The sequence below is a fragment of the Neomonachus schauinslandi genome, chromosome 6, assembly GCF_002201575.2.
Source record: "Neomonachus schauinslandi chromosome 6, ASM220157v2, whole genome shotgun sequence".
In the NCBI taxonomy this organism is placed as follows: domain Eukaryota; kingdom Metazoa; phylum Chordata; class Mammalia; order Carnivora; family Phocidae; genus Neomonachus; species Neomonachus schauinslandi.
The window spans coordinates 76824135-76850149 of record NC_058408.1 but is presented as its reverse complement, the minus strand read 5'-3'; the positions used below and the strand labels follow the sequence as shown (position 1 = coordinate 76850149).

At 42.3% G+C, this 26015-nt stretch overlaps 1 protein-coding gene across 1 annotated transcript; it reads right to left on the bottom strand.

The window, feature by feature from the left end:
- Positions 1-499: 499 nt before the first annotated feature.
- LIPN (lipase family member N) lies at positions 500-17286 on the bottom strand. The gene is made up of 10 exons (XM_021696129.1): positions 17162-17286; positions 15627-15745; positions 14936-15053; positions 12414-12612; positions 10723-10832; positions 8401-8537; positions 6490-6630; positions 4693-4764; positions 4089-4160; positions 500-733 (listed from the first exon to the last, which is right to left on the bottom strand). The coding sequence occupies exons 2-10, from the start codon at positions 15732-15734 to the stop codon at positions 500-502; spliced, it is 1191 nt and encodes a 396-aa protein (XP_021551804.1). The 5' UTR covers positions 15735-15745; positions 17162-17286.
- Positions 17287-26015: the final 8729 nt, after the last annotated feature.

The window sequence follows — 26015 nt, the reverse complement described above, 5'->3', positions numbered from 1 at the left end:
GCCGGAGCTTATTTTCATGGCCATATGAATGGCCATTTATGGATGACCATAGATGACCATGGCCTGTTTATAGATGACCATAGATGACCATGGCTTGTTTATAGATGACCACCTAACTGTGATTTCTAGTAGGCCATATGATCACAGCCACCCAAAATATATTCCCAAATGAAGTCTTTCCTTCTAAGAAATTGACTTTAACTAGGAAAGGAAAAGGCCTCTTTGAACTACTCTCCCAAGTGCATATTTCGCAGAGATGAAAAATTGGGCCTACCCCTGACTGAGGGGAAGAGACTGGAGATTTCAGGTGTGTGCAGTTCTTAGCTAAGAGCAACACAGTTGAAATAATTCCTAGCCGGGATGCCAGGTAAGGGAGCCCCTCAGCAACAGCAAACAAGGTGAAGGATGCTGGAGAAGGCCTCCTTGCTGATCAGTCTCTTTCCCAAAGCCTCCCATGGGCTGGCAAGCAACTTTGAACCAAGATGGAGATGTGCTGCAGTCAGGAGTATGACTTCATCAAGGCTATGATTTTACTATACATCCGCTGAGGAGCGTCCATGCCCCAGATGAAATCGAAGTGATTCCAGTCAGGCAAGAGGTCGAAGTACTGGAGATTCCCGATTTGGGGGATTACCCTGGCCACATCCTGGAGCGTCACAAGGACATCATGGCCACCAGCCCACATAGCAGTAGGCACCTTCATGGTGGTCAAGTCATAGAGCGGGGGACGGCTCTACGGAAAAGAGAGAAAGAACGTTCATGAGAGAAAGCTCCTCACTACAACAACTGGGTTCAGGTACGCAGAGGGGCTGCTAAATGAGCATTGACTACGAACACAGTTCTGTCAGGCACCGAGGGAAGTAGAAAGAATGCCTGCAATGGTCCGTATCTTCAAGGAGTATGAAGGAGCAAGGCAAGATAAGTCCACAAACATTTGCCTACAAAGTAGGGTATGTCAAATGCCACAAAACATTCCCCAAATAAATGGCAGTGAAGGCAAAGAAGAAACAACTTCTGACTGGGGGCTTTCTAGAAAGAGGAGTTATTTGAAATGACTCTTGAGGGACAGTTGGATTTTGCCAGATAGGGATGAGGGTGGGAGGGCTTCCTGGCAGGTAGCCAGAGCATGTACACCATGGTCAGGATGGCAAGCTCTCCAGTGAACCCAGGGAAGAAACTGTGTGAGACAATGCAGTAGGATATCAGATTGGAGACAGACAGTCAAGGTCTAGGCTAAGGTATTTTGACATTTTTGGAAGTTTGGGGGGGATGAAGCAGGGTCATTTCTCACAGCTCAGTCTTAGGGTGACTGTAGGGCCATCAGTCTGGGATGCCTTGAGGAAGGAATAGGCTGGCGGTAGATCCTGGAACAATCTAGACACACAGTAGGGATGGTCCAGAGAAGGGATAATTGAAGCTATGGGGATGACTACATTCTCCAAGAGAGAAAGGGACAGAGGTGTGAAGAATCTTGGAGGAAGGCTGACAATTTGTGAGTGGAGGAGATAGAAAGTAGACAGTGTCAACGGAGGACGAAGGAAGCAATCAAAAAGGGAAGGGAAAATTTAAGATCACAGCATCGTGGAAGTCCGGGTTGAGTGAGTGAATGGTACAGGGGCTGTGTGACCTCACAGAACATACATCTGAAGGCGAAAACAGGCCACTGGATTTGGCAATCAAAAACCACCCGCGACTTTAAATAAAGTAGCTGTAATAGAAAGATGAAGACCCAAACTACATTTTCCGGGGTTCAGGAGTGAGTGAAGGAAGGGAAGAAGTGGAGAACTCAGCCCTTTTAAATATTAAAAAATGTTGATTGAAATCAGAGGATGGAATGATGAGTGATAGAATCTGTAGGTTGATGGAAGGTTTTTGTTTGTTTGTTTGTTTCATAAGGAACAGCAATTCATTTAAGAGGTAAGAGGAGCCAGAAGGAAGAGGAGATGAGAAGAGATGGGGCCAAGGGCACAGATGCACAAACTTGGGAAATAAGTGGGCATTCATTTTCTGAGAGGAAGGAAGAAGAGAACCAAGGGGACAGAGTCATTGTAAGATGGATAAAAGGGACATTAAGAAATTTCATTCATGCAACAAGTAAGTATTAAGGGCCCAGGAAGTGCCAGGTCCTCTGCCCCGTGAGAAAACACTGGTGAAGAAAACAGAAGGAAATCTCTACCCTCGTGGAGCTGACAGGGGTTAGTCTCCTTATTCTCAATAAAATGCAGTGGGCACAAAGATTGTGCTGGGAACTTAAGAAGACGGCAAAGTAATGATGCCAGAATATAATAAAAATTGACTTCAAGTGACCTAAAATCATACTCAAAGCAGACAGGATCAGCCTGGACTCAGATTGGACCAGCTAACCATTGGGAAATTCTAAGGACACTGACACTCCCATATATTTAAGTCAGCATGTTGTATCCTTCAATCTTACAATTTTATTTGTCAATTTTGCCTCAATAAAGCTGAAAAAGAAAGAATTTGACTAACAATGGTCTTAAGTGTATGGGTGACATTTTTGTTTCATTTTCTTGTAAATGGAAACAATATATAAATTAAATATGCTCATTAAAAATAATGGAAGAAAAGAGAAGTATGTCAAATCCAAATTGAGAGCCTCCTTAATTCCTTCACATTCCCGTAATTCTTTCAGGTTCCCCTAGTTCAGTCTGCCTTTCCTTGGCTCTCTGAAGACAATTCTTTTAAGTTTTGTTGTTGCTGTGTTTTTTTTTTTTTTCCTGGCCCTACTCTAAGCATTTGCAAATAAATGCATCTGTGAATATATATGGTCTGAGGGGCAGGGGAAAACTTTGGGGGGTAGTGGAAATTTCTATATCTTGATTGTGGCATGGTTACAGGAATGAGTGTACTTGCCAAAACTCATTGAATTGGAAAATGTGTGAATTTTATTGTATGTAAATTATACCTTAATCAAGCTTAAAAAATAATAAAAATATACATAGCTCTCTTAGTTGTCCTAAGAGCTAGTAGAATCATTTGTCTAACAATTCAATCCATTAGTGAGAAATTGACTGGTCTGATTGACTGTTTTGATGCTCAGAAACAACTTCATTGATCTATAAATAGCCTTAAATATATCAGTCTGGGAAAATATTGGAAAAATTTAATTTAATGTGTTTGGTTCATATTGAGAAGCCCAGCTCCTGAATTTGAGGAACGAAATGGTGGCAACAGGACTCCACAGGCATAGAGGGCTAAATGAATCTCCAAATTTTAGTGTGAAAACTCAGAGGGCAAAAAGATGCTAAAGGCTCAACTCTTCATGGGTGGATAACATTCTTTTTTATTTTTTTAATTTTTAAAAAATTTTTAAAAATTTTATTATGTTAATCACCATACATTACATCATTAGTTTTTGATGTAGTGATTCTTTTAATTTTCATGTGGGATCCTATATTTTTTATGTTGACATCCAGAACTGGGTATTCATTTTCTCTGTACATTTTTATAGATTTTTATGAAACAATTTTCATTATTATACTGTCAACAAAATTATGTTAAAAACCACCTCAGTAGCATTGGCTAGGTCTTGTGTAACTGTAAATGAAAAAGCAAGATTAAAAATTGTGTGAAAGCAGTGATACTGAGAAGATTGGAATAAATGCAGTAAAATATTGATACATATAGTGTTCTCTGGGTGGAGGGATTATAAATTATTAGAATTCCTTAAGATATCCTTCTTTTATTTCTGTTCTATTTATTTTTAGATTTTCTGCAATGAATGCTTATTTAAATTAGTCATTTTCTAAAAAGCGTTATCAATGAGAATGCCACTAATTGTCAGGCAGGCAGGATTCTTTTCACTCTCCAATAATTTCTTTCTTTTTTTTTTAAGATTTTCTTTATTTATTTGCCAGAGAGAGTGTGAGAGCACGAGAGAGAGAGCACAGGCAGGGGGAGGAGCAGACTCCCCGCTGAGCAGGGAGCCAGATGCGGGACTCGATCCCAGGACCCTGAGATCATGACTTGAGCCGAAGGCAGATGCTTAACCAACTGAGCCACCTAGTCATCCCAATTTCTTATTATGTCTCAAAGCCACCCTTCTGGGGCCATTCCAAGCAGCTCACCTGATTATAGTGATGCATGTTCTCAGCTTCGCTTCCCCAGTCATAAGCTCTGAATTCATCAGATCTGTAAAGCTGAAATACATGTTTTTTGGAAAAATAATCAGAGTAAGAATCACAATTTTTGCAGTAAATCTTAGAAAACCACTATGCACTGGGAAGAAAATAAAGCTTTCTGGATCACCAGAAGGATATAAATACATTTTTACCACTAGAAGCACAAGGCCAACAGAGAGGGAAGCAATGGTCTCCCTTGGTTTGAAGGGACAGCTAATGGGAAATCACGACTCCTTAGGGGAAAGTCAAACCTCAGATAGTACTCTCTCCCGGGAAGGCTCTATCACCTGAGGCTTTCCCTGGTTACCTCTTGCTTCAGCTCAGGCTCTGTTTTACAAGCTCCGATCTAAGATTGGGCTCATTTATGTCACCTACTTGGTCTGTACCATACCTTGTCCTTTCCCTTCAAATCTGGGGAAATCAAACCAAAGATGGTGACAGAGACAAAATAGAAGCCAGCTTCGAACCTTCTTAGGGTAGACCTGCTAACTCTCTCCTTTCAGATGTACCGAAATAAGGTTGGAAGAGTCTTCCATGACAAAGATACTACCTGTTTTATATGCAGGATGTTCTGCATTGATGATCCAGTGGGAGCATGTGACATATACACATCCATTCGACTCTGAAGGGAAATAAAACATACTATAGCAAAAATCACCCAGTGAAAGAAAGTATATCTCCCAGAAGCAGAGAACAAGTGTGCTAAAAAGTAGCAAACCAAAGCTGGGGTTTGGGAAATGACAAGGCCGAATCATCTAGGTAAATAAGAGCTCATGTCAGTTCATGGATTGCTTGAGAGCCAACGTGCACCAGCTCTGAAGTCGTGGGATAATTTGCAAGGAGGGGGGTGCTGTGTGCATGCACGTGGGTGTGCCCTGTCTCAGATCCGGGCGTCAAAACACCTGGGCTTCAGAACTTAACTCTTTTTTTTTTTAAAAAGATTTTATTTATTTATTTGACAGAGAGAGACACAGTGAGAGAGGGAACACAAGCAGGGGGGAGTGGGAGAGGGAGAAGCAGGCTTCCTGCAGAGCAGGGAGCCCGACATGGGGCTCGATCCCAGGACCCTGGGATCATGACCTGAGCCGAAGGCAGACGCTTAACGACTGAGCCACCCAGGCGCCCCCAGAACTTAACTCTGTTAATTATAAGCTTTGTGACTTTGTGTAACTTGTGAGTTTCTGTATTTTCACCTATTAAATGAACACACTAAAAGTCATACTGTGCCAGGCTTTTGTGAGGATAAGATAAAATATTGCAGAAGAAAAGCTAAATATAATCACTTCCTATGCGCTGTGCTTCGGTCTTTGTAAACAACATAGAGATGAATATTATAGAGATGTACTAGCAATCGGAATCCTATGTCTTAGAACACTGTAGAACGAAAGTAATCAAGGGAACTATTAAAAATGTTTACTTTTGAATAAGCAGGCTTTGAACAATGGTTCCTCTTGTATTTCGGTCTGGCACAACTACACCTCTTGAATAGGGGTAGGGTGGGCTGGCGGAGAAAGCTATTTGGGGACTAGCTTCACTGTACCAGCCTCATTGGCCGCCATATGAAATGTGACAGAACTAGCTGTTCAACCACATTAGCCTGCACATGCACACTCTTCCTCCTCCTTGAATTCTCCATAACAGGAAGCAAAGAGTTGATGAAACAGGATTGCTCCTCTTTTGTGGGAAAGGGGTTCTATCTCCGTTCCATTCTGTCTTGTGCCTTCCAAGTTAAGTGGGGAGTTTTATCTGAGGCCAAAGTCACCCAACAAACAAAGGCACACAGGAAATAAGTTCAATGCTTGTCTGGACTTCTTTTCTGGGATTTTTTTTTTTTTTAAATGCATGGTATTCGTTGTAAAATCAAATTGACTATAGGGAACGTGTGACACTCCTACCCATGATGGACATCTGTTTTCCTAAATATGACCAGGGATGGAAAGATGAACCTACCTATTCTTTCCCCCAGTTTTCACATTCATGGTCCATTGAATACCCAATCTATGCATAGCAAATCTCCTCCTTTACGGTTTAGAACACCACATTAGTTTATACAGTGTAATAGATACATCAAGGTGAGTCAAAGAAAAGCTGGAATCTCTTTTTTTTTTTTTTAAAGATTTTATTTGACAGAGAGAGACACAACGAGAGAGGGAACACAAGCAGGGGGAGTGGGAGAGGGATAAGCAGGCTTCCCACAGAGCAGGGAGCCCGATGTGGGACTCAATCCCAGGACCCTGGGATCATGACCTGAGCTGAAGGCAGTCGCTTAACCAACTGAGCCACCCAGGCGCCCCGAAAAGCTGGAATCTCTTAAAGCATCAAATGGTCCCATAATCATTATACGTACCGTATTCATATTTTTCTTGTTGGATCCAGCCCATAAGGACATGAGTTCACTACATAACACCCATAATATTTTATTGTTGCAGAGTTTGAGGGAATGTTCCCTTCCCGTCTTTAAAAATATACCTTTGGTACCAAAAATACCCTGTAAAAATAAACAATAATTATCCTTTCAAGAATTGTTTTCAGGCTTCTTGACATTCCCTTCATCCCAGGAATAAGGATTCTTGGAGATCTATTTCCATTTGTATTTGCTGTTTCTGCCAAGGAGACTAAGTCATTTGGGAAAAGGAACTATTTATGAACCCATCTCTATCCAGGGAAGATCAACAAACATAATTTAAAAAGAGATTGCAGTAAGGCTCTTCAACCCCAAATTTGCTTCTCCATGGTGAAGCTTCCCTATTCTGTCCAATTGTTGACTGCCTGTGTTTCTTATTTCTCATTAATTGGCAAGAAAGGCAGAGCAGTTTCTCCTTAAGGCCAAATATTGCCTTGACTAGGAAGGAAAAGCAAGGTTTCCCCTACTACGCATGTGCACATCATCTTTTAAGCCGCGTCCCAGAGGAGCCAGCTCTTGGACTGGAAAGCAGACCACTGAGTACTGAGAGGAGGGGGCCACTGGACAGAAAATACTTGATATAATGGGACACAGCACAGCTAAAACTTCTAGGGCTTGAGAGAGTAAGCTTGGGTGGGGCTCTCTGAGGGGAGGACTGAAGCTTCTGGGGACCACAGACAGGAAGTAGTGGGAAGGGTCAGGGAATGGGACTGAAAGTGGCAGGAAATCTGACAGGAGGTAATATGAAACTGAGATAAGCCTCAGACCCACCTATGCCCACAAAGCCACATATATGTAAAATATAAAATGGAAAAATGATGTATTTAGAGATAGATGTGTCTACCTCCGAACGTAATGTAACTTATCTGCTCAACTCTGCCCAAATGTAGAAAACACCCCAAACTAACGGGTGTCAACACACTTTGGCAACAGAACTATCAACCACACAAAAGAGAAATTGCATCACTTGAGCTTACAGTAAACAATACAATAAAACCGTGGAACCAATCATTAGGCTCTTTGGGAATTCATCCTTGTGTTAGCTCACAAATAATTTTTTTTTCCATTCCCACCCATTCACCCTAAGCCAGGGCCTCATTTTACGTATGAATTACTGTGAAACCCTTATCGGTCTCCTTGATTTCATTTTGGCCAAAATTCATCTTAGCCGACACCCCAAATCAAAAAGGCAATTTTGCCAAAATACTGTGTTTATCATGGCAATGACCTTTTTAGAGAAACAAAAAGCAAACAGAAAAAAAAAAAAAAAGAAAAAGACTTTTGATGGATAAATTCCCAAATCCATAATTGGCAACCAAACTACTTTTTCAACCCCTGGAAAATAACCAATAAATGTCTGAACGAATAATTGAGCTGTAAGACATTTAGGTTTTGGAATCATAGCTCTGGTAAATTAAAGCAAGCTCCCCTACAGGAAGGGGTGTATTATTCAGGCTTATCTAACATCATGTCTTCCATCTGGGCATCGTGAATTTATTGACCTGTCCAGTGGAACAAGAATGGAATGAGAAAATTGTGAGTGGATTTTAAACTACATCACAGTCACCTAACTAGAAATTCTGATATACACTCAGGTCTGTTAATGACTGAGTACGGTAAATTGTATATGGGAATTGTAGACATGCACGTGGGTACAGACACGCACATACACGGACACACATACACGCACACCCACACACACACAAAGCACACAGTCACAGAATCTGGTTTCTACAGATTTCATGTAAATTTCCTACTTTCCTACTTTCGCTTCATAATAGATTTTGCAATAATAAGGATCTACAGTCCAAAATGGGATCCTCAGAGACATTTTGGCGAAAATGAGAAGCCTACCTTGATTACGGAATTTGGAAGTAGAAAAAAACTGGTAAAAATGCCCGTGGGATATTTGAATGAGACCACAGGACCCAAGGCAAAATTCATTTTGATTCTCTGTGCCAGTTCGGGCATGGTGGCAAAGGCTACAAACCCTAAGAGAACAGGAGACAAGACAGTTTTGTAAAAATTAGAAATGCTGAGGCAATGTCCCTACTAACAAGAGTAGGACTCTGCTTTGACAGCTTATCCCTCTATTGCGATGATCCTGTGGCTGAACTGGGAAACTCTCCTGAGTTGTTCAGCAAAGATAATCTGCCTTCAGTCCTCTCTGCTCTCAAGTGTCCATTTTCCTCGTATTCTGGACAATTTGACTTGGTTGGGGGGAGTGAGGGATAAGCTGCTCGAGCCGCCACTGCCAAGGGGTCCCGGGGACAGCTTTACCCCCCCAACCCGCTCCCCCCCACCTCTCCGCATGGGCTAAGCGCTAGCAATTCTGTCATTTTCCCACCAACCCTGAGATGCCAGGATGAGTCACAGAGCTTCCAGAAGTAAACGATTGGTTCATGGGAGGTGAACCAATCAGTTCTTTATGCAGTATTATCCAGTGATCCCACAGTTGTTTTTTCTCACGGTGCAAAGAAATTTCATCCCTCCCAGTGCTTCACTGGATGCTGCCCAACCTCCAGAATGTTCCGATTTCCCTCAGTCCTCTGTGGTCTTGATAAGGACCAGCTGTCTCCATTCGCTCTGACTTTTCAGCAACAGCATAGCACGCATTTCTAGCCCTATGAGGAGGAGGATTGCAAGCAGCACTGCACAGGGAAGTATGTGGAGTGTCTGTGTATTTTGGTTCCCTGAGATGCCTTCCGGGGACCCTGCCACTGTGTGTGTGTGTGTGTGTGTGCATGTGCATGCGCGCGCGCGTGCGCACACACGGACGCTCCTGCTTTTTTTCCTGAAATTCTCGTTGAAACATTGAAACCATTTTGGCCAGAAAAAGAACAGACTTTGTATTAATTGGCTGAGCCAACAAAGACTGAAACTGGTATACTGGTATAATACTTCCCCTGGGAAGATCTCTGGAAGTGTGTGGAGGTGAGTTGTTCTGCGCTCACACTGACTTGTAGGGTAAGCTGGAGCATGGGTTTGCTAAATGTCTAGAGTGGGTCCTTCCCACATAACCAAAATTGCTCTGCCCCAAATGTGGAGGATGTTCACTGAAAAATTCATGCCCTAAATGCAAGGCAGAGCAATGCTGATCAGATATTTTGTTTTCTTTGCAGATCAGATGTAAGAGCATATCTACTCCTGCCCACTTTTCTAGACCCCACTCAAGTCATACCTTAACCATCCGGTTCCTCCACATGCCCAACACCCTCACTGCAGGGAGGCAGACTGACCTGATTTGAATCTGTGTTCTTAAAATTAGAAATTTTAGTGGAAGATCACTAACAAATTCACAATATTCGTAGTATGGATTCCTCTAAATTTTTATTTGGAGCTGGATTTTTGATTTCTTTCTAAAAGATCTAGTAAATCACCAAGAAGTACATTTTCAGAGAGCTGGATCTTGAACTTTTAAAAATTTTCTGTATAGTGCTTGAATTTAATTGCTATTCCATAAATATTAAATTGCACGCTAAATAGATAAGCCCAGTTGATGTATGCTTTTGTATTTCAACTAAAAAAAAGTGACTGTAGGGGCGCCTGGGTGGCTCAGTCGGTTAAGTGTCTGCCTTCGGTTCAGGTCATGATCCCAGGGTCCTGGGATCGAGCCCCACATCGGGCTCCCTGCTCAGCGGGGAACCTGCTTCTCCCTCTCCCTCTGTCCCTGCCCCTTCTCATGTGCTCTCTCTCTCTCTCAAATAAATAAATAAAATCTTTTAAAAAAGTGATCCTATATTTTCAATTCGTTCAAATGTAAGTATAAGCTCACCCTTTGACTATTTTTTAAAATCCCAAATGGATTGTGAGGAAGGCATGATTGACACATACTTATCATCCTTCAGGGATGTTTCATGTCATTAGGCTTTACTATTTTAGCTCAGAGGGGACCTAGAAACTTACTTTGGAAATACTTCAGTTTGGGGGCACATGGAAATTATATCACCATTACAAAAGTGCTGTTGTAGCCAGAGATGGAGGAAAGATTTGCCTGACACACAGTCTCTGAAATTCGAGTTCACAGCCACTTGCTGTGGCTAGTAGAGCACTAGCATGTGTCTAGCACAAGACGGGAAATTAAGGGCACAGTAAATGGCGGTGATTCTGTTCCAGTTGAAAGGCGAACCTTGGGAGGCTCTGACTCTTGTAAAACACTGACGTTTGTAGACATACCTACTGTAGTGCCAAGTGAATGCCCAATGAAATACAGCTTCTCCTGACCAGTTTTATTTACAATGAAGTCTATTATTCCCGGGAGGTCGTATTTGGCCATTTCATCGAAACTGCAAAATAAAACGGGGGCTCATAAATACTCGCCACTAAGTTTAAACTCAGAGCACCTGCTCACTTACTTTTTATACACAGAATTCTGTGGCGGTCGCTCCTTTGGAGTGCATCTCATTATTTACCCAATCACGTGTTGGCTAGTGTAGCTTTTGTTTGCTGCATTTATGTGCGTTACAGTCTAATAACAGGACTGATTTCAAAACCTGTGTGTACTGTCTGAAGGCCAGTCCTACCTTTTCTCCTCTTCTTGTCCTTCTGTTTCCCGTGCTTTGCCTGCCTCTTCTTCAAACACCCACAGGGCACTTCCAGACCTTCGGGCCATTTCATACTCAGCTTTGGAAACAGAACTGGTTGCAAATCATGCTTCTAGCTGAGAAACTCTTGATAAGTTACTTAAATGCTCTGAGCTTCATTTTGCTCATCTGTGAAATGGACATAATACCTGCTCTTGAGCAGGGCTGTTAAGGGGATTGGATGACAGTCAAGTCATGACTCAGGTGCACCTGTTATTATTGTTTCTTTCCGCATTAGAGATATGTTCGATATCTACCAACATGCCATAGCCCCAGTTCAACTGGAATTAACACAGGAGAACCAAAAGACTTATATAATATTTAGTGGAGCCAGGTAGCCCATGGGCTCAAGGTTTGCTTATCAAAAGGACATGTGAGGAAATAGGAAATCTGTAGGCTGACACTACAGAGTATAAGAGAATTCTTGTGATGTCTTATAGTAAACAAGCTTCAAGCTCCCAGCCAAGGGCCAGTGACACAAAATATTTCCTGATATTTGCTCCTGCCCCAAAGCTCTGGCCCTAACAATATATTCTACCCTTCCTTCATTCTCAACCTGTCAGTGGGTGCTGAATATTTCATTAATATGGTAGGAATGCACACTCTGTTCTAGCTTAGCCTTGCAAAGGGAAGTCTCTTGCAGGCATCAGCCTGTCCTCTGGTGACAGCAGAAAATACTTTCAGTCAAAGAGGCAGCATACGAGAACATTGTTCTCCATTGCCCATTCGCAAGGTTTTAAAGACCTCATACTGGAGTTCTCTTGAAAAATGGTACACAATACGGTCTCAACCAGAATTTCTCTAAATAAAATATAGTACTGGTATACATCACCTCTGCAAAATTGATTGGCCTGTCCAAGAGAAAAGACCTGGATTAGCAGCACTAGAATGAATAGAAGCTTCGTGAGGGCAGGTACTTTGCTCACTCTTGAGTGCTCAGGGCCTGGAACTGTACATGCAGTAGACACTCAGCAAACATTGGTTAAGTGAGTGTGTGCACCGATCATAGGAATTCCCTGAGCTGTCCCTTGGGACAGACTTATAATGTATATTATTGGATAGAATTGCATGTTAAAATCATCATGTTAAAATGATATAATGTGCTTGTGGGAGAATCAGTGGAAATCTAACTTCTTGCTATTTCTCTGCTTTGAGATATTAGTAGAAACTACAAGGAACTATGTGACTTCCAATGTTACAGATTATTATTAACATCACCCACACTATTATATTCAAAGAAATTGCCTCGAACTTTCTTCATGATTTTTCTTAGATACAATTTACCTAAAGGCCCAGAATTTTTCTTCAGTCACTGAGAGTGTTGTGTGTCTTCTTGACCAAGTGTTCCCCCGGCTGTTTCCCATCCAGACATCATAACCTGCATCTGCTAGAAGGAATCCAAGGCTGCCATTGGCAAAATTCTCCAGCCAAGAGGCATTGTCTGCAAATAAGGCATGTTGCATATATACGACTGGCCGGGGTCCTGGAAGGAGAGAGGAAGAGAGAGGAGAGAGAGAATAATTTATGATAAATAGAGCATCTCAGGAACATGATAGAACCCCCCCCCACACACACACACACCCCACACCAGAAGAAGCAAAAACCAAAATCAGCATTCACCTTCCCCCTGGTCATTCGTGTAGAGCGTGAGAATCACGTAAGTTTCTTGAGCACGTGCATTATACCTGGTGCTATGCTGACAGATGAACAGATGAACACACATGAGCTTGTTACATTCTCATAATACCTCTATTATGATAGCTACTATTTTAAGGATCTTCATTTTACAGATGCAGAAACTGAGCTTTAAGGTAGTGAAGTAACTTTCCCAAGGGGCCACCCAGTTAACAAGATGCAAAGCTAGGACGAAAGCCCAGTTCTGTTTCACACCGAAGTGGGTGCTCGTAACTGAGCTCACTGCTCTATGAATTCACATTTGCCTATCTCTGGGGTCTGACTTGACTTGCAAAGACAGGAAAATGATCGTGTTTGATGGAATCCCATGCCTCTTCCAGGCAGGAGGAGGACGAGAGTGTAAATGGACAATGACTGGTTCCTCGCCAAGCTTCCAGCCAAATCCCCAGCCTCTGCCCACCAGAGAGCATTTGAAAACCCCAAATATAATAGAATCGGCTCAACATCCCTCTGACAACTGTCAAATTCCTGACGGAGAGGCTATTCAGGGAGATGAGGAGAACCAATGCAGAAGGTTCCAAAAAGGTACCATAATTTAGTGGGTAAGACCATGGGCTCTGGAGCCAGGCTGGGTTTGAATCCTGATTCCATCACTTGCTATGTGTGTGACTTTGAGCATTTTACAGAGCCTGCTCAGGTTCATCATCTGTAAAATGATAACTATTCATAGTACTGACCTCCTAGGGATGAGAGGTTTATTGGATATAAATTAATGTAAGGCTTTGAGAATAATACATTTAATCAATGGTTCTTAATTCCAAACCTTCCCCAAATTCTCCCTTCTTAAGTAAAACTTTTCCTGGAAAAATGCTCTCCTTTTAGAGTTCCTAGCCCCCTCCCCCCAAGGCTGGTGTTGCCAGATTTTGCAAAAAAAATGAAAATGAAGATTAAGAGAAGACTCAGGATGTCCTGTTGATTTGAATTTCAGATACAGGATGAACAATTTCTGTATAAGTACATTCTAAGTGGAACTTGTCCGAGAAACTGATTTGTTAGTGATCTGAAATTCAGCTTCAACTGGTGTCTTCCATTTGTCTCTTACCCCCACCTACATCCCACTCTCAGTCTTCATTCTGAATCTCTAGAATTACGCCTTTCTTTCTTAGAGGAGAGAAAGTCAAACAGGGTGATTTTAGCTGCCTCTGAATATGAATGGCAGGAGGGATGGTGAGTGACAGGTAAAGGATTTGCCCCCTAAACTTCCCAGATACTTTGCTTATGCTTCTCTCTTCCTCACTCATCTTGAGCTTTGCAGTGACATGTCCCTATTTAAAGAGTCATTTCTCTGCTTTTGCATGGCTGGCTCTTCATGCTAGAATTCAGGCCTTATTAACACCATGCTCTTTCCTCCCACAAAACTTCTGTCCCTCTGATCAAAACATAGGAAGAATGATCCAGTTTTCCTTCTCGGAAAAAGTTTCAGAAATGTCAGGGTCATTTAATTTGATTTTTTTAATCCTGCAGAGGGAGACCTATTGATTCTAGAGGGGGCAGGAGAGACTTCATGCAACCCAGCCGATCTCTTTGCAAGTGAGGAAATCCACTTTCCTGGGATGCAGCAATTTTCCACATGAGAAATCAGTCATGAATGAAAGAAATGTTGGCCCCGCCTTTGCATTTACACCCTGACCAAGCAGGCCTGCTTGCTGTCAACAAGATCTGTCTTGCCTTTTGTATTTTCAGGTTCTTGACTGTCTTCAGAGAATTGGAAAAGAATGAGACTCCCTGTTAACTATTTATTTATTTATTTATTTATTTATTTATTTATTTATTTTAAGATTTTTATTTATTTATTTGACAGAGGGAGACACAGTGAGAGAGGGAACACAAGCAGGGGGAGTGGGAGAGGGAGAAGCAGGAGAAGGAGAAGCAGGCTTCCCGCAGAGCAGGGAGCCCAACCGCGGGGCTTGATCCCAGGACCCTGGGATCATGACCTGAGCCGAAGGCAGATGCTTAACGACTGAGCCACCCAGGCGCCCCTCCCTGTTAACTATTTAAAGACTAATCCAAGAGTCCATCGATTTTGATAAACTAGTCATTCTCTTAATGGAAAGCCAGCACTAAATTGGAGCCATCTGCTGTCCTCCTTTGCAGGAGAGAACATCTTTTACCTGGGCTCCTGGCATCTTTTCGTCCATGAGGAATTCTGTTGACGCTGAGGATGTACCCATCCTGAGTGATGACTTCATACTCTTCACTGGGGTAGCCATTATAGGTGATGATCTCACTCTGCCAGGTAAAAACCCAGACGTTAGCTCAACATCTTCTCCAGAGGTGATCGGAAGAAACTAGAACAAAGCATCTGGTGTGTGCTTATTGGGGTGAATTATCTGAAATCTGTAGCCGCAGGTAACTGTAAAATCAATTGACTGTGTAAAGTCTTGATAAAAAATTAGCAGAATATTTTTAAAAAGTCTGCTATTGGCAAATTTGGGGGTGGGTAGTTGGGTAGAGATAATATTTAGTATTTTCTGACACAACTATGTTCTCCAGCTGATTCTCGAGACCCCTTATGGTTTGGTAGAAGGCAGTTATATATATTATCCAAATAGCTTAAAATAGAAATTTTAATATTTTTAAAATATAAATTCAGAAGAGGAGGTGGCCTATAAATTCTTTTTTGCTTTACATTACTAGAAAATATTATTTACTCAGTCAAAAGGGGAGATCCTCCTAGCTTTACTCTTAGAGAAATGTTAAATATCACCTACGTTTTATCTGTTCCCTTATCTGAGACTCTCTGCTATCACAAAACCATTCATCTGCCTTATGTGATGTCCTTTGGGACTTGGCATGACTTACAATATTCATCCACACTTCAGGATTCGCTTCTTCTTCCAAATTAAAGAATCTACCAGCACTTAAAGTTCCACAGATCAAACAACAGGTTGTTGTTAAAACCAGCCACATCGTGGGAATGCCTGATGTAAGACATTTAATAATCACAGATTAATTTTATACATCAACTTTGCTCTAAGAAATGAAAATAGTACCCTACTGAAAACCGGACGGACATCCTAGGAACACTGAGAAAGTGTGGAAGGAAGCAAACGCAGTGAGTTAACTCTGAGCATGGGAATCCTTTCCTCACATAGAAACTGCTTTGACCCAATCCACTTCTGCAAGACATTTCATCCAGTACCAAGCCTTATTGTTTTGGTCGTCCTTTCGTCAAAGGTTTTCAATTATGTTTTTTTTTTTAACTTTTTTTTTAAGATTTTATTTATTGAGAGAGAGAATGAGATAGAGAGAGCATGAGTGGGGGAGGGTCAGAGGGAGAAGCAGACTCCCTGCCGAGCAGGGAGCCCGATGCGGGACTCCATCCCGGGACTCCAGGATCATGACCTGAGCCGAAGGCAGCTGCCCAACCAACTGAGCCACCCAGGCGCCCAGTTTTCAATTATGTTAAGTCTTTGCTCACCTGCAAATTGCCAGGGTACCCGAAGACTCAGAGGACAGGTGTCCAAAGCCACAGTAAAGGGAAAAGGGGTGCTATCCTCTACTCTAACCGGCTTCCCACAAAACAAACAAGAACAGTGAGCAGAGAAGCTGACGATCGGTTTCCAGTGACCGGATTCTTTCTCTTGTGGACACCCAGCGGGGAAGCCTGCACATTTGAATGTGCAATCTCTTCCTTGGCGTGGCTTAAAAGCACTTCTTCCAAGGCAGACCACAGTGCCCCTCTTGTGACCCCCACTCATGACCTGACGTTGAGGTCCAGCTTCACCACCAACAAGATCTCTGACCTTGGGCAAGTTATTTAGCAGCTTTGTCTCTTGGTTTCTTTGTGGGTGAAATTAGAATAATGTTACCTACCCTACAGGGCTATAGGAAGGATTAAAGGACCTGTAAAGCAGTAGACACAGTCAGCCCTTTCTCGCTATTTTTCCCAATCAGAGAATGAGCCAGAAAGTAATATCAGAGAGCTGTAACAAATTAATGACTGACTTCTAGAAATTTAGAGCTTTACTTCTGAAGATTTTAAATAGCTTTCCATGCATTTGCTGTCTGGTTGAAGATGATTTTATATCTGCAAATGTCATATAATTGAAAACATTGTTAAAACTAGTAACAGCTAGTATCTACTGAGTGCTAAGCTTGCCCAGAAAATGTTTCTAAATGCCTCAGACGTGTTATTTCAATCTCAAAGAAACTCCATGAAGTAGGTCCTATCATCCTCAATTTATTGATGAAAAAACCCAAGGCTTAGAGAGATTTCAGATCTGCCCGGGTCACAGAGCCCGTGGGTGCCAGAAGCGGGTCCGGAAGGCAGGCAGCCTCCCAGCAGTGCCCTTGCATCTGACACCCCTCCCGCTTGTGATAGATCCTGACCTTACCTAGTTCAGTGAGCACCTCTGCTCCCGAAGAGTCTGCACCGATTAGGAACCTCTAAACTTTTGCATGTGACTTCAGGCTGAAGAACGAGATGTGGTTGCAGTGACAGTCAGAAGCTAGAGAGAGCAGAGACAGGAAGCCCATGGAAATGAGGAAACCCCAGGCTGTGGCGCCTCCCAGGGCATCTTCCTGACGCACCAAATGCCCTGATGCGCTTGTAGATTGGGAAACAGTGGTCTGCAGGATGCCAAGTAACCAGTTTGACTGAATCCTTCATGTTTCCTTGGGCCACTGTTGGGAGGGTTCCGCTACATTTTCAAAGCCTGGCATAAAATGGGGAAGTCGGACAGACTTAGGATCCTAATGGACAGAAGCAGACAGAGCAATATCTACCTTCTCAACGCCAGGGCATTTCTGTCAGGGTCAGATGAAGCGATGTCTGGGAAATGCACTGATGTCAACTGTGTCATGTGGAGGGAGGGGACTGATTGTGGCTAAATGGTGAGGATGAGGCCATCCTGACTCCTGGCTCCCGAGGCCAGGCAGGACCTGGAAGCAGCGGAGCGTTGGAGGACACCGACCCATATGCCCAAGGGATGCAGCCCTGGGTCAGCTTTGGCAGCAACCGTTGTGAGCACCGAACCACGGAGCAGTTGACCTCTACTTAAAGCAAAGTAGAAGCAGGGGCGCCTGGGGGGCTCAGTTGATTGAGCGCCCCACTCTTGATTTCGGCTCAGCTCATGATCTCAGGGTCTTGGGATCAAGCCCTGCGTCGAGCTCTGCGCTCAGCGGGGAGTCTGCTTGAGATTTTCTCTCCCTCTCCCTCTGCCCCTCCCCACTCCTGCATTCTCTGTCTCTCTAAAATAGATAAATAAAATCTTAAAAAAACAAAACAAAACAAAACCCACACACAAAGCAAAATAGAAGCAGAGGCCAGAGGAGAATGAAGACAACTTAGCTCCAACCTCCCCCGCAAAATAGTGGAGGCACATACGCATCGTTTCTGTTTCACTCTGTATTCTGTACACCTCTAGGGCCCCAGCAGTGACTGAATCTCTTGGGGACAAGAAGCGGGAAGACAGTGAAGTCCTACCTAGCAGATTCAATAGCTTCTGTTCTCTGAGTCTGGACTCATCCTGCACCCCTTTCAAAAACAAAGCTCTTATTTGCATTTGTCCAAACCTTAAGATCAGTTCCACTTGAACGGGGAATTTCATGCCAATTACACCAACATGGACTGAGAGGAAGGACTCTGCTTGTTGGACTAAGTGGGAAGATTATGGATTATTCCACCTTTTTTTAAAAAAATATTTTAGTTATTTGAGAGAGCGAGATAGCACAAGCAGGGCACAGGGAGAGGGAGAAGCAGGCTCTCTGCTGAGCAGGGAGCCCAATGCAGGGCTCCATCCCAGGACCCCAGGATCATGACCTGAGCCAAAGGCAGATGCTTCACCTACTGAGCCACCCAGGCACTCGGATTATTCCACCTTTGAGGCAAGACTCCACCGTTCCTGACCCTGATGACCCAATGACAGAGGGGTGAGGACCTGCTGGGAAACACCTATGGCTTCTGATTTTCAAAATCACTTCAGGGGTGCCTGGGTGGTTCAACCGTTAAGCGTTTGCCTTCGGCTCAGGTCATGATCCCGGGGTCCTGGGATCGAGCCCCGCATCGGGCTCCCTGCTCAGCGGGAAGCCTGCTTCTCCCTCTCCCACTCCCCCCGCTTGTGTTCCCTCTCTTGCTGTGTCTCTGTTTGTCAAATAAATAAATAAAATCTTAAAAAAAAAAAAACTTTAAAAAAATTACTTCAAACAGAACTTCAACAGACTCTGGGGAGTTCTAAGAGGCACAATGTTATTAGTATTAATGTAGATTTGTGGCCATACTCCGCGTGGAACTAGCATGAATGGAGCTAAATGTCTCCAGCCTTGACAGATTTTAGAACAGCTCGAATCTCAAAAGTCTGTATCATCGTGCTCTTAGACCCCTCCTGGAAGCATTCAATATGTTGAAAGGAGTTAAAATGAAACACATTGCAACTTCTTCCTTGGCCCTGTGAAATACAAAACTATAGCTCCTACTCTCTAGAAGCTCAAATTTTCCCTACTTTTTTCCCCCCATAAAATTAGATCATATTAGAGCTGGAACATGATCTTGGGGGCAGCCTTTCTGAAACCCGATGGTGTTTCTGATACCTTGACCCAAAGTTCATATTGCAGTCTGAGCAAATTTTTTAATGATGGCTGCCCGTTCAAATATCAAGGTGGCTAAAAATACATGCTTGAACATAGAACATAGATCCTTGAACTTGATGTCTGTCAGCAACAATGATTATTATTTTCCTTCCAATGTTCTAATTCAAAATACATTTGCTATTACATCTCCTCTTTTTCTGTTTGCTTGCTTCTTTCTCCCCAAAGACTGATATTTTTGGTAGCACATAACTTTGTATCAAAGGGGGAATCGTTTTCCCTTGAAAGCAACTCAAGGTTAAAAATAGAAATTAATGAGAATTTTGGAGAAACAAATAATTAAACCTTACCCCCTTTAGACAAATTTTGTCCTAGAATAAAAGACTTTGCATGAACAGGAGCACAGAATCTGTTGCTTGCTCACCAATTCAAACAGGGTGGTAAGCATGTGTGCGTGTGTGCGTGCACGCACACAATGATTGATTAGCCCAATTTGGCTTTAGGAAAGGCACTTTAAATTACATTTAACAATTTTATTTCTTTACCCATAAAGCAGAATTGGCCATGCTCGTGACATTTATAAGAAACAATGCTGTTTCTGAAATTATCTATCAGAATGGAGCATGTTCTCTTTAATGCTGGCTGGTGTCTGAATCTCCCCATCAACCCCACTAAACTGCACCCACCTTCAAACACCGCATGGCTATAGGATGGAGAGGTGGAAGAGAGAAAAGGCAAATAAAAAGTTCCATCATAAATAACTGAAATATTAAAGGTTTTTGAAAAGAGGTCATAAAAAGCTAATTGAATGTACACTCATCCCTATCCAAAATGCGCAAAGGAAATATCACTTCCATTTAAAGAGAAGTTATTCCCAAGAGTGCAGGCGTTTGCCCTTGATGACTTCCACGTCCTGGGGTGGCAGGATCAAGACTGTATTTGTGGCAAAGGTCAAAGCTTCTGGGGAATGAAGAGGATGGACCATATTATCTCGTAGGAGGAGATTTATAGCATCCAATCCTCCAAGCCTGTTTACCTGCCTAACTGCCTACTTAATGTGCAGAATCTATGTATGGTATTCTTTACAGCTCATTTTGTATTTGAATTCCTGTAGGATGTATGTTCAAATGGAAATGTTTTTTTTTAAACATGCACAGACAATGCACAGACAGATACACACACACACACACACAGAACACCTGGCCAGAAATTTAAGTTGTATCTAGTTTTAGATAGTCTTATCAATTTGTGTGGGTAAATGAAAGGCAATTGGAAAGAACAACAAGATAACACTGGCTATTTTGACCCATGCTCCTGTTTCTTTTCTGAATTAATTTTCTACTGTGTTAAATTGCTGTTAAATCACCTTCAAATCTCCCCAACATCCCTGTAAATGGGTCGATGGCTTTGATTTCATCCCTCTCCTAATCACCATCAACATCTAACATATCTGCTGGGTGAGTGAATTAAATGAATGAACGGATGAATCAAGAAGTCCAGAAAACATTGCTTAATTACTGAGGAATAATAATATTATTCATAAAAATAGTGATTCTTAACTATTTATTATTTACTTTGTGTCAGGTATTTTACCTCGTTACTCTATAAATTCTACTGGATCTCTTTGCTCTTAAGTATGCTTCAAAGGACATTTTTCTTAGCATTGTTATATATTAAATTTAATAAGAGAGTAAATTTAATAAGAGAGGAAAAGTCAATCTTGTTTTGTTTTTGTACTACTTGGAATAATTCCACCATTAGTCATAGATTGCATTACATACTAATACAATAACAAAAATTGCTACTGGATAGTCATTTTTCTGCTATCATTCAGCCTCCAATATGTCCTTAAATCTATCTATTATGGCACAATCTGATATCTTTCACACAATCTCTCTTCTCTAACTTCTCCATACATTAAAAAAAAACCTCATAAATGCAGAATCATTCAAGTTTTTTTTTCCTACAAATAACCAGATTTCTTAGGAAATAATAACCTAAACCTTTTCTCTACGCCAGCATTGTCCAATAGAAATGTGATGTGAACTACACATGTCATTTAACTTATAACCACATTTTTCAAAGCGTAAGGAAATTGGTGAAATTAATTTTTATATTATACTTCATTTAAACCAATAAACCCCAAATATTATCATTTCAATATGTAATCAATATTATTAACAAGAGACTTTCCTTTATTTATATTATTATTATTATTATTTTTTGCACTAAGTCTTTGAAATCTGATGATTATGTGACATTCACAGCACATCTCTGTTAGGACTAACCCCATTATTAATTCTATTAATGTTACTCAGGTAAATATGTCCAAGTCCCAAGAGGTTAAGGAAACAGGTCTTGTGATTAAATATGACTTCATACGTGCCATTTAACATCTCAGCATACCTAATTCCTATGTGAATTAAGAATTCTCTTTTTCCATATGGGATATAGGTCATGAATGGAAATATGAAGCCATTATGTGTACCCAGCACTTTATAAACAATAATATCTACTAACCCTTTTCTATGGAACTGGCATTGTGTTAAATTCTTTTGCATTATTACCTCACAACAACTCAATAATAGAGACACTTAAACATATTTCCATTATACAGGTAGGAAAAATGTGGGCTAGGGTGATTAATTAACTGGTCTATGATATAAAGATAACAGTGGAGTAGGAACCAAATCTAACGACTTCAGGGCCCACGATGAGGTGCTGTACTCTACAAATATTCTTCATAAACAACTTCAGTCTTCATGATGGCAGAATATGGATGAGGCAGGAATGGATGTCTCCATTTTGTTAAAAAAAAAAGAGGGCGCCTGGGTGGCTCAGTTGGTTGAGCGACTGCCTTCAGCTCAGGTCATGATCCCAGGGTCCTGGGATCGAGTCCCGCATCGGGCTCCCTGCTCTGCGGGGAGCCTGCTTCTCCCTCTCCCACTCTCCCTGCTTGTGTTCCCTCTCTTGCTGTGTCTCTCTCTGTCAAATAAATAAATAAAAATCTTAAAAAAAAAAAAAGGAAATAGCTAGAATCAATGAGAAATGACTTTCCCAGGGTCACACAGCTCATAAATGGTGGTGCTAACTCTGAACTTCCATTGTCTAACACTACCATGAGGATTGTTTCCATAGCAAATCCACGTTTCTGCTCAGTCAAGAGAAAAGGTGATTATGCTGTGAAAATACTTTAAAATTTATTTTATTTTACTGTTTCCTTATTTTTGAAGTCTAACTGCCATGCAATGTTATATGAGTTTCAGGGGTACAACATACTGATTCAATAACCCTATACATTGCTCAATGCTCACAAGATCAGGCTACTCTGAAAAGAGCATGAGGTGTCATAGAAAGAAGGGCAATTTTTTGTTATGATGATCTTTATAACTACTGGCCATATCCACGATGTCCTTGAACGGTCCTTTCACTAAACGGAATGCATCCATCCGACACCATCCTGGTGGGCAGGATGCACAGGTGCCACCATCCCTGAAAGAGGGGGCCTGGAAGATGGAAGCCCGAAGGTGGGAAAACGTTCAGCCTCAGGTACGAAAGCTCAGGTGAAGAAAAAAGAAAGGCGTGTTCTTGCAGAGGATGGCAACCTCTCAAAATTTCCGGTCCTCCTAATTACAGAGGGAGCAGTGTTGTGTTGAGGGTTGGGTAATTCTCCAGTGGGGCAGGGCGGGGCTTCCCTGATGGGAATCAGTTTGCGTGGGGCCAAGTGGATGACTGCTGGCTGTTACCTCGATGTGTTGTGGCTCTGACAAGCCACCACAGCACACCTGTCAACAGATTTGTCAGACGAATACCAACCACACCTGGCGAACCTGGCCCTCCTCTCTGCCGGGCTGGTTTTGACTCAGAACTTGGGGGTCCTGTTTTACATACTCACGGACCCACCTGCTCTGTCCTGATCCTGCCCCCCGTTGCTGGCTCGTCCTCTCCGTCTCTGCAGTTCTGGTAACAGTGATTTTGCTTTAGTTTCTGTGTTTTCTTTAAATCTGTATGAAATTCTGGCCTTGCCCACTGTGCAAAGCCCTGGGAATCCCCTAACAAACAGGAGCCTCCCCGACCAGACAGTCTCGCCTGGGCTTCCTCATCTGTGTCTTTAAGGAGACAAAACAAGGAAGCGCTGAGAGTTGGAATCTGGATTCTAATAACTCTGGGCTTAAGACCCAGATTTGCTTCTAAGTCTTCTAGCATCTGTGGTCTTTAAAATAGCCTAGTCCCAAAAACTAATGATATAATGTATGGTGATTAACATAACAATAAAAAATTTTTAAAAATAGCCTAGTCCCTTTATCACAGAGATAAGGTCAGGGATAAACGGCTCAGGCCATGCCTTTGATAAATGCCCAAGAAGTTAGTAAGTGCTAAATAAAGTTAGCTATTTTTATTACTACCCTCATTGGGTTGAAATTCCCCAGCATACTTTAAACTATGTATAAGTCATAAGATGAGGACCACATTTTCCTTATTTAATGCCCTATTTCCAGCCTCTAACACATAGGAGGTGCAGAGTAAATTTTTTTTTAAGATTTTATTTATTTATTTATTTATTTAGAGTGTGAGCAGGGGGAGGGGCAAAGGGAGATGGAGAGTTTTAAGCACACTCTACCCTCAGTGCAGAGCCTGGCGCAGGGTTCGTCACGACCCTGAGATCATGACAAGAGCTGAAACCAAGAGTTGGACACTAAACCGACTGAGCCACCCAGGCTCCCTGCAGAGTAAATTTATTTAAATGAATGACTTGTAACTCTGAGGAGTTGTTTGAAAATTTCTTTATCAGGGATCAGAAAGATACCCCTAGAAGGAGACCTCTGAGCCCCCGGTCCTGCACAAAGTAGGCTTATGGTGGAACTGAAAAGTGGTTCTATGTTAAAAGTTTCTCCCCTCTGGAAGCTGCCAACGTTCAGATTCCTGAACACGTAATACAAAATCAAACTAAAAATATGACATTTACATGATTGATGAGAGTGATAGTGATGTACCTTGAGGCTTCTACTAAGAATATAAATTTAAAGAGTATTTTTAAGAGACAGCCCTAAAGGCAAGAAAATACAACCTGATTAGGAAAGACAACATTGTGACTTAATTTTAATTAAATTCCATTCAGTTTAAGGCAAACAGGGTGGGCAGATCGTGTCGAGGAGAATGAGGAAGATGTGTGGGAAGACTTAGGTATATAAAACTTGTTTGAAGACGGGCATCTGATTAGGGAAGCAGAGGCAGATGTATCTAGAAAAGCAAGTGAAGTCAGGTTATGGGGAACTTTGAAATATAGCTAGGGAAGTTAGGGCTTCATAGAAGAAAATAAAAAGCAGCAGAGTCATGGTAAGTTCTGGTACAATGGTGTTTCATGGTGAAAACACCCTTGGAAGGAGGAATAAGGAAGATGAATCAGTGGAAAAACTCATAATTAAAGATATTAAGGAGGAAGCAATAAAGCTTTTTAAAAAAGATTTTATTTATTTATATGAAAGAGAAAGAGAGAGAGCACGAGCAGGGGGAGGGGCAGAGGGAGAAGGAGACTCCCTGCTGAGCCGAGACCCTGGATGCAGGGCTCTATTCCAGGACCTGGAGATCATGACCTGAGCCAAAGGCAGATGCTTCACGGACTGAGCCACCCAGGCGCCCCAAGAATAAAGCTTTTGTAGAGAAAAACTGATGCGGTAGAAATACTATATTGGCTCAGCATTCTGAAAATACAGTTCCAATTCTAGTGTGCTCACTAACTCATACACCTTGGGCACACCACTTAAACATACGCCTCGTAAGAGACAATTTTAGGTAGAACGTAGAGGGACTTTAAAATTGTTAATAGTTACGCTTATTTTAGTTACTTTCTTTATGTCGAGTCACACTAGCTCTGCATTAGCACAATGATACAATCTTTAAGAAGGATTTCGACTTCTGCTTCTAGCCATGAGACAACAACAGGGTCTGGAGTTACCACCTACCATCAAAACTAGACCATTGGAGGGGCGCCTGGGTGGCTCAGTTGGTTAAGCGACTGCCTTCGGCTCAGGTCATGATCCTGGAGTCCCTGGATCGAGTCCCGCATTGGGCTCCCTGCTTGGCGGGGAGTCTGCTTCTCCCTCTGACCCTCCTCCCTCTCATGCGCTCTGTCTCTCATTCTCTCTATCTCAAATAAATAAATAAAATTTAAAAAAAAAAAAAAAAAAAAAAAAACTAGACCATTGGAGCCAAAGTAATAAGCAACAGTTTTCAGACATTGGAAATCAGGCCACACAGGAGGGTGATCACTGAGAGGAAGGAAACGTTTGAGGGGTTCTCTAGGAAAACCTGAATGCTCTGCCTACTGATCCTTTCTAGATCACAGCAAAGGTAGGGCAACCCAAAGAAAGCTCGGTGGGAGTGGGGTCAAACCCTGGATGCCAGGGAAGCCACTGGTTCTGGAGAAGAACATGAACCAGGCTCTTTTGGATCCGCGTGCCCTGGGTTCTGCTCACACAGACCCCCATCACTGGCACTTCTTGGAGAACCATTTCCCAGGTGAGGAGGTAAAAGTCATCAAGAAGATGGATGAACACCTGACTCACTGCCACAGGTTGGCAGCCCCTGGGGCCGGCTGGGTGAGGATCTCTTCAAAAGGCTCACCCTGAAGCACAATTAGGAGCCTCCAGAGCCCATCAGCCA